Source organism: Dipteris shenzhenensis, chromosome 9 (genome assembly GCF_047967505.1).
Source record: "Dipteris shenzhenensis isolate YYH24624 ecotype China chromosome 9, Dip_SZ_1.0, whole genome shotgun sequence".
Lineage (NCBI taxonomy): Eukaryota > Viridiplantae > Streptophyta > Polypodiopsida > Gleicheniales > Dipteridaceae > Dipteris > Dipteris shenzhenensis.
In genome coordinates, this window is record NC_141604.1 from 40,789,206 (window position 1) to 40,801,285 (window position 12,080).

Sequence of the window (12,080 nt, forward strand, 5' to 3'; positions counted from 1 at the left end):
ATGGATTTATTATTTATCTAATTATAGGTTTTCTCTTTGTATGGAGCCAAGAATTTTCCATTTCGTATTCATTGAATGATTGCTGCCTTGCATGGATTTATGAGCTATCCAATAGTGCATGGATTCAACCATTTTCATTAAAAAATTATTACTACTATAGGTTTAGATAAAGTTCCTCACAAGCATTGCTCAAACTTGGGGCTCGCTTGAACGCAGTCGCTCGATGTTTCGACTTACTCCTTCAAGAGCAGCCACCGCTAGGAGGGATATTTTCTTCAGGGTTTGGAGGGGATCTCCTTTCTTCTCTGATTCTCCTTTAGGGTTGAGGTGGCACTTTTAACCACTGCATTTTTGTTAGCTCTTTTTGAGCTGATTTATTATTTCATGCATGTCATGATGTACTTCTGTAGCACTTGAGCTTGCTCTTGTGGTTTTTGTTCATACTTATGAAGTAATCTTTTTGGCAAAAAAAAGGGAGTAGCACAAAGAGGAGAAGAGTGAGGGGGATTCTCTAGTGAAAGGCTAGGAGAAGAAACATGAGCATGAGAGACATATTTGACTCTATCCACATGTAGAAGGGGCACCTCTGTAGGGCCTTGAGGTAATTGGGTGACCCGTCCTGCTCTGTAACTGGGGGGACGGGGGCGACCACATCAGCACCTTAAATTATGATGAGGATGTCCCCTGCCTGCAAAGTAGCAAGGTCCATAGCACTAGGGGCGTCCTCTTGAGAAGAAGTAGGAGCGACAACCCTCACTGCTGGTACCAAACGGGGAACAACCTATGAAGGACGTGCGGAAGGTCTTGAACGTGATGGATGTGAAGATGCTCGATGAGAGGCTGGTGTCGAAGGTCCTAGATGCATTGACGAAGATCTAGTAGCACGTGTTGAAGGTGTGGAATGTGCAAAGCAGTTGTACGAGGAAGAGCCGCACTGGAAGACCTTTTGGATCTTTTCTTTTTTCTTGGGCAATCTCTGGCAAAGTACCCAAGGGCTCTGCATATCCTGCACTGGTCCTACTTTCCCATGATCTCAACTCTCTGGAAAAAGAAGGAACCATCTAGATGCTGAAGCGTGATATGGTCATCCATGTATTAGGGTCCATGACTGAGACCCTAACTCTAGGCATCCCATCAGACGTGATCGCCTCTGTTGCTGAAGAGGGCATGTCGGGGAGGGGGGGATCTCTGCGACCAAACCAAATGCAGTACCAATGGAAGGAAGAAGATGATGGTAAACCTGAGAGAGGCCAGGAAACCTGATGAACAGGGAACACATTTGGTTAGCTTTTTGCAATGTGGCCACAAACTCCAGAGTGTCAAAAACCACCTGGAAGAACCCACGTCCCAATACGCAAACATCAGTGAGATGGGTTGCAAGTTCTCCAGGTAACGCTGCAAGCATCCATCCTTCGCCTGTAGCCTCTAGAGGGATGGGATCCAAAGATTTGGGCATGAAGAGAAGTAGGGCTTTCAACCTCTACATCTTTTTTGGGCTGCTGCAACTCGTATTTATAAGAAGTTACTTGTCTCACGGCCGGTGGAAGCAATTTAGATTGGGAAGCCATTTGTCAATCAGGGCAAAGAGGCCGATTCGATCACAATGAAGATCCGTCTGCCAACCTTTGGTGCTACGGGAAAAGAGAGGAAGAAGGTGAGGGAAGGATGAGAGATGAGGGAAGAGGCTGAAAGGGTGGCAAGGAGGAAGAGGAAAGGGTTGAGTTTAGAGGGATGAGAGGAGAGGAGCAGGGGCAGGTTAGAAGGGCTGAGGGAAGAAGAAGGGTGTGGGAGTAGTCAGGCTGAGAGGAGAGGATGGGGGGCAAGGTTTAGGGGTTGAGAGGAGAAGAGGGGGGGCAAGGGAAAGGGGAGGCTGAGAGGAGGGAGAAGAGGCTGGGTAAGGGGGGCGGAGAAAGAGGGAGGAGAGGGCGAGGTAGGGGGCGGAGAAACGGGGAGGAGGAGGCGGGTGTTTGATACGAAAATGTGCTTGAAATCTTGTTACTATAAAGTAAATATATATTCACGTGTTTGAAAAGCACGAGAGTTATGTAAATCTCCTTTCTTTTTGGAAAAGCATGAGAGTCTTGTAAACTAATTTTTGTACATTTTAATTAATTACTACCCAATTCTTTTTGGAAAAACACAAGAGTCATGTAAAATAAATATTTTGGAAGGTAGATGATGACAACCACCAGGATTTGATCAAGGTGGTGTTTTTAACAGGTGAGATGGAAAGAGACGGCTGATGCAATTTTTGCTCTGAGGGATTTATTGATAGGTGACGTTTTCCTGTGTGCTGCATGCATCTCGTACTATGGGGCATTCTCTGGACCATATCGAAGGGCACTAGTGTCAAACTGGGTCAACAAATTCCAGGTTCATACTCTTACTTTTGGCAGTTTATTCCTCCTGTAAAGGCTGACTTATATGATGCTTTAGATATTGTCTTCTTGTTGCTTGAATTGATCTATATTGATGGGTATGTTTTTGGCATGCCAAAGGCAAAAGCCTAAGCAATTGTTTTGGATTTCTCTACCTATGGGAATGTGCAAAGGGCTTTAAAGATGTTTAAACGTTTTGTATCATGTGGGGATTATAATACTTATTAATAATGAGGAGGAAGTGTCTATGTGAGGGGGAGGGCATTTAGAGGAAGAATCCATCCACTGCTTGTAACAAGGCCCGTCAGGTTTTTAGAGAAATGCTTAATCATCAAGTATCTCAAAACTCTAAGGACCCAAAATCTAGGCACTTGAGAGACTGTAAAGGTTGCAGAGGAAGGGGCGGTCCATAGTTCAGGGATCTCAAAGATCTGTAAATTTTGTCAATAAGGTTGATGAGCTTGATGCAGACTTTGGGAAGGCAAAATAGGTGAGCACAGAGAACATTTGGTACTCAAGAACCTGATTAAAGAGGTGATCAGGATGCATAAGCACCTTCCCATCTCTTCCTACTGGTGGGACGAGGGCTGAGAGCAAGCGCAGATGTGGCAACCTTGGGGCATCAAATTCGATCCGGAAGAAACCCCTATCAAGAAGTTTGATGCCCATGAGGTGAGGCATCTGGTTCAAAGCAGCATTCTGAGGTACAATCTCTAACTTAGCTCCTCAAAGTATCAGATCCATATACTCTACCAATCAAAGTACGACCACATGCCCTGAGGTTCGAGCTCAACTTCCAAGAAAGAAATAGTCTTCCTGACTATTGTAGGTGGAGGTGGATCAGCAGATGCCATCATACTGATCAAGGGTGGGAAGGCTGACTCAAATCTCAATTAAAATCAGATACCTGCTAATAAGGAAAGAGGAAGGAGGGAGAGAGGAGATGCCTAAAGGGAAAAGCTGAGAATGTGTCAGACAGATGTATTACTTTAACAGTAGAAGTCACCCAAAAATTTCAGGAAGAGGATATGGGATACCAAATAAAATAATATATAGGGTCTGATTAAAAACGAGAGCCAAGATTTAAGAACCACCAGAAAAAGGAGCACAAAACAGTTTTATGCAGCCACCAGAAGTGGATAGAAATATCCAATCAAGACAAAAGAAAGAAAACAAGAATATATGACAAAAAATACCAGAAAGACATACATACTCAATAACTAATTCCGATGTTATGTAGGAGGGTTAAAGTCTAAAAAACAGTCCATGCAAAGAATCTCCACTCTGCAGGTTCCTCCTATATGTCATGTAATCTGAATCAGTTACTTGTTATGGTTTTGTGTTATAATGTAAATCCACATGCGCAAGCCCTTGCTGAAACGGTTTTTCTAACTGGAAATTTAAAATCCCCTCCATTTTGCAGGAGCAAGGCATCCCTGTATCAGAAAATTATTCACTTAGGAACATCCTGTCCACAGCGGTTGAAGTACGTGAATGGAGCATTTGGGGCCTCCCTACAGATGATGTCTCAGTGGATAATGGTATTCTTGTGACCAGGGGGAAAAGATGGCCGTTGATGATAGATCCTCAAGGGCAAGCAAACAGTTGGATAAAAGCTATGGAAGCAAAGAATGGATTGAGAGTTGTAAAACTATCTGATGCAAATCTTCTGAGAACAATTGAAAGCAGCATTAGGATTGGAAATCCTGTACTGTTAGAGGACATAGGAGACACGTTGGACCCAGCAATAGAACCAATCTTACAAAAACAGGTGAAATATAGGAAACTGTTAGTTTATTGACTTTACCTATATTGAGAAGGGGAAAGGATGTTTTTGCTATTGAGCATCTGCATATTATTATGATTTTTTAATTGTACAAAATCTTGCGTCAATTTTATGAATATTATCAACAATACTATATTGTTGAATAGTAAGAGCTTAATACTATATCAGCAATGGCATTCATGCCCAAAGGAACGGTGGTCACCCAAAGGGGTAAATTCATTGGAGCTGCCATAATACCTGGAATCTCTTTTGTATAGGGTAATAGCATAGATCACCTTAAGAAAATACTTAATACAGGAGTTAAATTTTAGAGAAGAAGGAACAAGCCTTGACAACGACAATAGGGAACTCCACTTGTACCACTGCTTCCAGTCCAAATGCTAGCTGGAAGGGAGTGTGCATTGTTGTTGACTTTTTTTTTCCGCAAAATAAATACTTCCATTAAGTATGAACAAGGCATAAATACGTCATGCACTGCATGAGAAAAAGTACTCCTCAGAAAGAGGTGGAGAAGCAACCAAGGTTGAGGGTGAAAATGCCATCTCAACGCTACAATAGACTTAGAGAAGAAAGGTGTCCGAGGGGGAGGTCTGGTAACTTCTGGAGGTGTTACCGGAGGCCTAAGGCCACTGATGTGAGAAGCGTGAAGTGGGTGATGCGTAGACCTATGATACAACTCTACATCGACTGCACTACACTGCGTGATGGGTGAAGCTATGACACCACACTACGTGATGGGGTGAACCTATGACACCACACTACGTCAAAGGTGCTCTTGTTGGGTATAGTGCAGAGAGCAAAGGCTATCGTCTCTACAATCCTGCCACACGCAAGATTTTTGTGAGTAGAGATGTAATTTTTTCAGAGAACTCAGCTATACACATGCTGAATTCACTATTACAGCTTCTTCAGATGATGTTTTTGAGGGGTTGCTTCCTATTGCTTTGGGTTCCCCAGCTCGACGCTCATGCTGAAAATCAGCATTTACAGCAGCATCCACTTGCTCCACATGCCCCGATTCAGCCACATTCCTCCACAGGCAGTGGATGATGTTGTCAGGCAAGAGATTCAAGAGATACATGCAGCAAAAACAATTCCAAACTGGTTGCTATAGACTTTGAATGTGGCGGGAACCCATAAACTCGAAGGTGTCTAAGGACATGTCATAACTCCGAATGAAAGCTGTGCACAAGGGAATGTCCACTCGAGGAAAATCAATACCATCAAACTACATAAGGGTTGGTGCTTCAATCTCCTCTGTAGATAGGACAGAAGAAAGACAGAGAGATGGATCTAGAATGTCTTGAAGACCACCCGGAGCTTGAAGGGATGCTCATCGTCGTCGTCGCTGGATGCTTCCCGAGGTGTCACTCGTCGTGGAGCAGGGAAGGGTGAATAGTCGGAGCCCCCGTGATCATAACTGGACTCGCTAGAGGAAGTGGGAGAATGAGCTGCAGGATGATCCCAATCCTCATCAAAAATCACTGTGATACTGGGGCGCAGATGGAGCATATATAGCATAAGTACCTTGTGGAGTAGAAGTATCCTGCGGAGCATAAGTACGTGCAGGAGAATTTGGGGAAGCAGAAGGATCATGTGTGTCATTATGTGTAATAGATGCACCTGGGGGGGCTGACAAAGAAGTAGTCTTGGTCCTCTTGGGAGCTGTCCAGATGTAGGGGAATTCATGGAGCTGCTTGCCGGGGTGGCTTGTGTCATTGGAGAGGGATGTGAAGGGGACCCCTAAGAAGTCATCTTCGCATAAATGGGAGTGAATAACTTGTCTTTGGGCAAGCAAGGTTTGTATTTGGTGCGCTTCTCTGGCATAGAGGAGATGCCAGGGAGGAGAGAAGTCAGCACGAGCAAGGGGAGGTGATACCCACATACGAGGTAGGTGGGGGCGATTGATGGAGATGGTAGGGGTGCAATTGATCACCAGACAAGGCACCCAAGAGAAGGGGGAAGTGGATATTTGGCTGTAGGTGTGGAGAGGTTGAGAAAGAAAGAAAGAAAGTGTATTATTGTCCACTAAAGGCCAAAATGGGCCCATGGGACATCAAGAACTCTGCATACAAGATAGCACAAAATCAATGTGCCACAAAGAAGAGGCATCATCGAATATCATCTAAGTGCTACGCAATACAATGCAAGTGAAAGTACATAATGTCAAATCTGAGCCTAAATACAAAGTAAACTAGATGCAAGGAAACCGCCCCTGGGTGCAAAATGGGGGGATGAGTACAATATGCCAATGCAAAGATACAAGTCCAGGTGTCACGGAGTCTGAGAACCAAAATAATACTGGAAATCCTGTCCATCGACTCTGCCTCCTGCTATGAGAGTACAAATCTGAGCAAAGGTGAGGTGAGCGGCTGGTGGGGCGAGATCTCCATGAGTAAGTCTCCTCCGAAAAGCTGCCATCATCCTGGATCGTCTAGAGATGAAGCGGCGAGTACGTCCCCTATGTAACAAGATCCTGCGGCGTCTACAAACCATCTCATATGTACATCCACAGGGTGGAGGCATGTGTCCTGTGTGAGCTCTGACCTCCTGGTCTCTGTCCTCTGGTATAGCGTGTGCCTGAGCTCTATCAGGCTGGGCTCTATCACGCTCCGGTCTGTGCTGATGGTCTCTGAGGTAGTCTCGTCGAAGCATAGTGGCCTCCCTGACATAAAGAGCTAGGCAATGCTAATCCTCTGAAACAATCTAAATCGCCTGAGCTCTATCAGGCTGGGCTCTATCACGCTCCGGTCTGTGCTGATGGTCTCTGAGGTAGTCTCGTCGAAGCATAGTGGCCTCCATGACATAAAGAGCTAGGCGAGTACGTCTCCTATGTAACAAGATCCTGCGACGTCTACAAACCATCTCATATGTACATCCACAGGGTGGAGGCATGTGTCCTGTGTGAGCTCTGACCTCCTCGTGCTCCTCCTGGTCTTTGTCCTCTGGTATAGCGTGTGCCTGAGCTCTATCAGGCTGGGCTCTATCACGCTCCGGTCTGTGCTGATGGTCTCTGAGGTAGTCTCGTCGAAGCATAGTGGCCTCCCTGACATAAAGAGCTAGGCAATGCTGATCCTCTGAAACAATCTAAATCGCCTGAGCCCTATCAGGCTGGGCTCTATCACGCTCCGGTCTGTGCTGATGGTCTCTGAGGTAGTCTCGTCGAAGCATAGTGGCCTCCCTAACATAAAGAGCTAGGCGAGTACGTCCCCTATGTAACAAGATCCTGCGGCGTCTACAAACCATCTCATATGTACATCCACAGGGTGGAGGCATGTGTCCTGTGTGAGCTCTGACCTCCTCGTGCTCCTCCTGGTCTCTGTCCTCTGGTATAGCGTGTGCCTGAGCTCTATCAGGCTGGGCTCTATCATGCTCTGGTCTGTGCTGATGGTCTCTGAGGTAGTCTCGTCGAAGCATAGTGGCCTCCCTGACATAAAGAGCTAGGCAATGCTGATCCTCTGAAACAATCTAAATCGTCGAACTGTGTCAAATGCCTTCTTGAAGTCCACGAAGCAACAATAAAGCCGTTGCCTTCGTGACTTCGCCTCCTCTACCAGTGCCCTGAGTGTGAGGATGTGGTCAAGTGTCGAATGATCCCTGCGAAATCCAGCCTGCCCTCTGGCTCTGAGTCCTGTCGTCTCGGCATGGTCATTTATACGGCTTTCCAAAACTGATGCATAGATCTTGGCCATAACGTGGCCAATCATGATGGTCCTGTAATTCGACGGCTCCATAGGGTCCCCCGACTTGTGGATAGGTACTATGGTATTGCCTAACCAGGACTGTGGTAGGCCTGTACAAACAGACTCATTGAAGAGACGGGAAAGAACAAAATCTAAGGCATCAATCCCATGGATTACATACTCCGCTTGCAATCCATCATGATCCTTAGCTCTCCCGTTCTTCAATTGGTGGACTGCTGCACGGACACTCTCTGGTGTGAAGAGACTAGATGAAGCTGGCCTAGGGGAATGGGATAAATCGATGACTGGCTGATCTGGAACATCGTATAGAGCTGAAGTGTATGTAGACCAGACACGTGGATCTGTGAGGGGGCTCTGAGACTTCGAGCGGAGGAATTTTCTCCAGAATTCCTTGGAGTCACAGCTGAAAAGCAAGCTTCTCATCTCCTCCTCATTCCGGGCTAGAAATTGGCGTTTCTTGCGCCTAACCAACCACTTGTAGTCTCTCTTGGTTTCGGCAAGGAGGGGAGACTTCTCCTTGGTCTCAAGGTGAAGTTTCCTGCGGAGTTCCTTACACTCCTCGTCATACCAACCGTTGCAAGGAACAAGACCAACCGGTGGGGGACTAGACGAATGACATGTGGCAGGGAACGACATGTGAGCGGCAGAAACGAGTGAAGTATGTACAAGTTCCCACCGGTCCTACGTGGATGGTAGAGCATCTAATAGATGAGGATGGAGTAGGCGGCTGAGGTTCTGGCTATATACATCATCGAACTGGTGGTCGAAATGAACCTCATAATAGGGTTGGCGATCATGATAACGAGGGGGGGGTGGGTCATGGGAGACATGAGTCAAAGTAAAGTGGATGAGTGCATGGTCGGCAGAGGGCATGAAGGGGCTAACAGTAAGGCTATGGATGGAAGGGACTAGAGTTGGAGGACCTATGATGTAGTCGATCACGCTAGTACCACGTCCAAAAGCAGAAGAGAATGTAGGCATGGAAGACTGTGGCCACCTGGACAAGCCGTTATAAATGACCATACTGTGCGAGGTGAGGAGCTCCAGTAACTGACGTCCCTGATCTGTGGGCTGTACTGTGCAGTTTGATGAAGTCCGACAGAGGCTATCATCGTGAAATGCTGGGAGTATGACCGGATCCTCCATGAAGTCATAAGTGAGGGCCTGTCTATCTGAGGTCCTCGCGTTGAAGTCTCCTAAAAGGATGACTTCTCCGCGATGTGAAAAATCTGCAATGTCCGCTGAGAGATCCTCAAATATGGACTGGCCTGGTCCAGTGGAAGAATAGATCGACCGCGCCGGGGGGAAGTAGCAAACCGCAATAAAAAGATCTCGCTGAGGGGCTCTGCGGCGGATGCGTACCCACAAGAATCGGGCATGTGAATCTGCTCTCTCCACTATGATGATCCGATCGAGATGCTCTCTGTACAAAATGACCACTCCTCCAGATCCTCTCACTCCAAATGTTCGAGTGTGCTGCCTGAAGGCAGATCTCCATGTATACCTTGTCACTCGTGGCAAAGGTCTCTCTGGACTCTGGTGTGTCTCCGTGAAAAAGATGATATCTCTTCCAAAGAATGCCCCCCGTAGATTGCCTGGCTATGCTGTAAAAGAACCATTGCAGTTCCATACAGCGATGCGTAGACTATCTGACAGGTGGTGTGTCCCATGGGCCCTGTCCCGTCAAGCGGTCGGAGCAGGAGGTGGAGGTGGGGCTATATCTGCTGGTCTGCCATCTCTAAGCACTGTGGGAGCACGCCTCAAGGTGCCTGTGATGAGTCTGCCATCCCTGATCATTGCCCACTTGCCCTGAGCTCAGGCTGCATCTCTCTGAGGCATGAGCGCCTTGCGCTCCTTAGCCTGTATCTGAGTCAGATCCTCGTCCATGGAAATCTGTGGGTGTCTCTCAGTGTCCCTCTCCTCCTGAGGGCAGCTAGACGTGCCTGGGCATCTCTGAATCTGATAATGAGGGGCTGCTCTCTAGTACGATCCCTCCCGACTCTATATGCTCCTACTATGCCATGATCCTGTACTCCCAGTGTCTGAGAGACAAAGGTCACAGCCTGTGTCATCGTGGACTCTGTCGCCGAGGGCAAGATACCACGAATGCGAATGTTGAGGGCCTTTGTGGCCCTCTGCTGTGACTCGGCCAATGTAGCTGATACAGTCAATCTCTGAGGCTGTGATGGCTGACGGCAGACGACATCCACCCACTCTGTGGCTCTCTGGACCTCTGTCTGAAGGGAGGTCAAACGCTCCTCAACCGCTGCTACTGCTGTAGTGGGAGATGTGTCTATGTGCTGAACGCGAGTCTCGATCTGCTGCACTCGCTCTGTGTGTCCATGAATCTCTCCAGCAAGAGTCCTATGAGTCGCGTGTAAGACCTGAAGATCTGTCCTAATAGACAAGATCTCCCGATCCTGCTGTGTCACTCGATCCGCAAGAGATGCAACCTGAGCTGTAAGTAGAGCAATGGTCTCGTCCTTCCTGTGAAGCATCTGAAGGGCAGCTCGGAGGTGGGTCTCAAAGTGCTAAAGCTCTGGTAGGATGTGGCGGCAAGGACAAACAGTGCAAGGCATGGAAGGAGAAAAAGAGGGAGAAAGGGGGGAAACCGGTAAGGTGGGTAGCGGGGATGAAGGAGAAGGCTGGAAAGAGGGAGAGAAAGCGGGTACCGGGGATGGAGAGGAGGGGATGGGTAAAGTCTGTAGAGAGGATGAGGAGGAGGGAGCCTCTGGAAAAGTAGGTAAAATAGGCAACAAAGGGGAAGAGATGACAGAGGGCTGTGAGAGGGAGAGCAAAAAGGGTGGAGAAGGGGTAGGAGAAGAAGGAACCTGAGAGGGGAGGGGTGAAAAAAACTGCGGGTACAAAGTAGCTATGGGCGGAAGATGAGATAATGGAGCTGAAACCGGTGTACCTGCGACTGGGAGTGCGGCAAGTGTGGGCACTGCGCTAGGCGGAAGATGAGATAGTGGAGCTGAAACCCGTGTACCTGCGACTGGGAGTGCGGCAAGTGCGGGCACTGCGCTGTCCTTTGAAGAAGATGCAAGTCCTCTTCTACTATAGTGCATCATATCGGTCGTGGCGGCCATTGATGTTGCTGCTGTTGCTGCTTCTGTAACATGCTCGACGGTGTCGGCCATGTTTAATTACGGGAAACCGGCGACATTGAAAAGCGGGAGATGGCGAGCACAATTCATCTTGAGTTTTGGCATAGCTTCTTCTACTACTTGTGAATTCATTGCGTGCTTTGAGAGTATGGAATGAAAGTGTGTGATACTATTATTGATGCAATCTATTATGTGCCTGTACAAAATCATGTGAGTGCATGTGATGTGTCTAACTATATGCTTATTTGTGGGATTTAATAGGGAAACTAAGACTCAAACATCCCGATTAGGTCTTCCTAAATGTGCAAAAACGTGCATATGCCAGTGAGTTGCGTGTAACAATCTAGTGCAAATTATATGTGCAAAAATGTGCATATGCTAGTGAGTGCTCGTGATACAATCTAATCCTAACTAAGGAAGACTTGGTTTCCCAAATCTTTATTTTTGTCGGGGATGGCTTGCGTGTTGATGTAGTAGCGCTTCAGTCGGCTCCCGTTTACTGTTGTGTTGAATTAGGCTCCATCCAATGCTTCTTAGCAACACAGCTCTGATGGGATTCATCTTTCGTACTCGGTAGGGTCCTTGACGTAGATACTTCAGTTTTCCCTTATGTACTTTGGCATTGTATAACAGGACTAAGTCGCCTTCCTTGATGTCTTTAGCTTTCAGATTTCTATCAAACCATGCCTTTCTTCTGCGTTTTTCTGTTGTCATGGCATGGTAGGCGACTAGTCTTGTCTCTATATGCTTCTCCAACTGATAGAGCCTTTCTTTCAAGGATTCCTGGTCTCCCATGCGTTCCTGTACTGCAATGTGTAGACTTGGTATTACAAATTCAAGTGGGACCACAACTTCAAGGCCGTACACCAATTGAAAAGGTGTGTTCCCTGTACTGACCTTGAATGTGGTTCTGTATGCCCATAAGGCAGCATTCAGTTTCTCTGCCTAATCAGAATGCTGTGGTTCTACTACTTTGGTGAGGATAATGCATATTATTTTGTTGGTGGATTCTGCTAGTCCATTCCTTTGGGGGTAGTAGGGTGTGCTTTTTCTATGGATTACCATGAAGCCAGACAAGAGTTCTTGAATTACCTCATTGACAAAA

At 47.0% G+C, this 12,080-nt stretch overlaps 1 protein-coding gene across 1 annotated transcript in view; it reads left to right on the forward strand.

Moving 5' to 3' along the window:
• LOC147898637 (uncharacterized) overlaps positions 1-12,080 on the forward strand; it is a 510,556-nt gene that overhangs the window by 289,183 nt on the left and 209,293 nt on the right. Inside the window, exons 15-16 of the mRNA XM_087379736.1 lie at positions 2,221-2,373; positions 3,802-4,149. Of these exons, the coding sequence (XP_087235862.1) occupies positions 2,221-2,373; positions 3,802-4,149 (501 nt within the window). The remainder of the gene's footprint in view (positions 1-2,220; positions 2,374-3,801; positions 4,150-12,080) is intronic.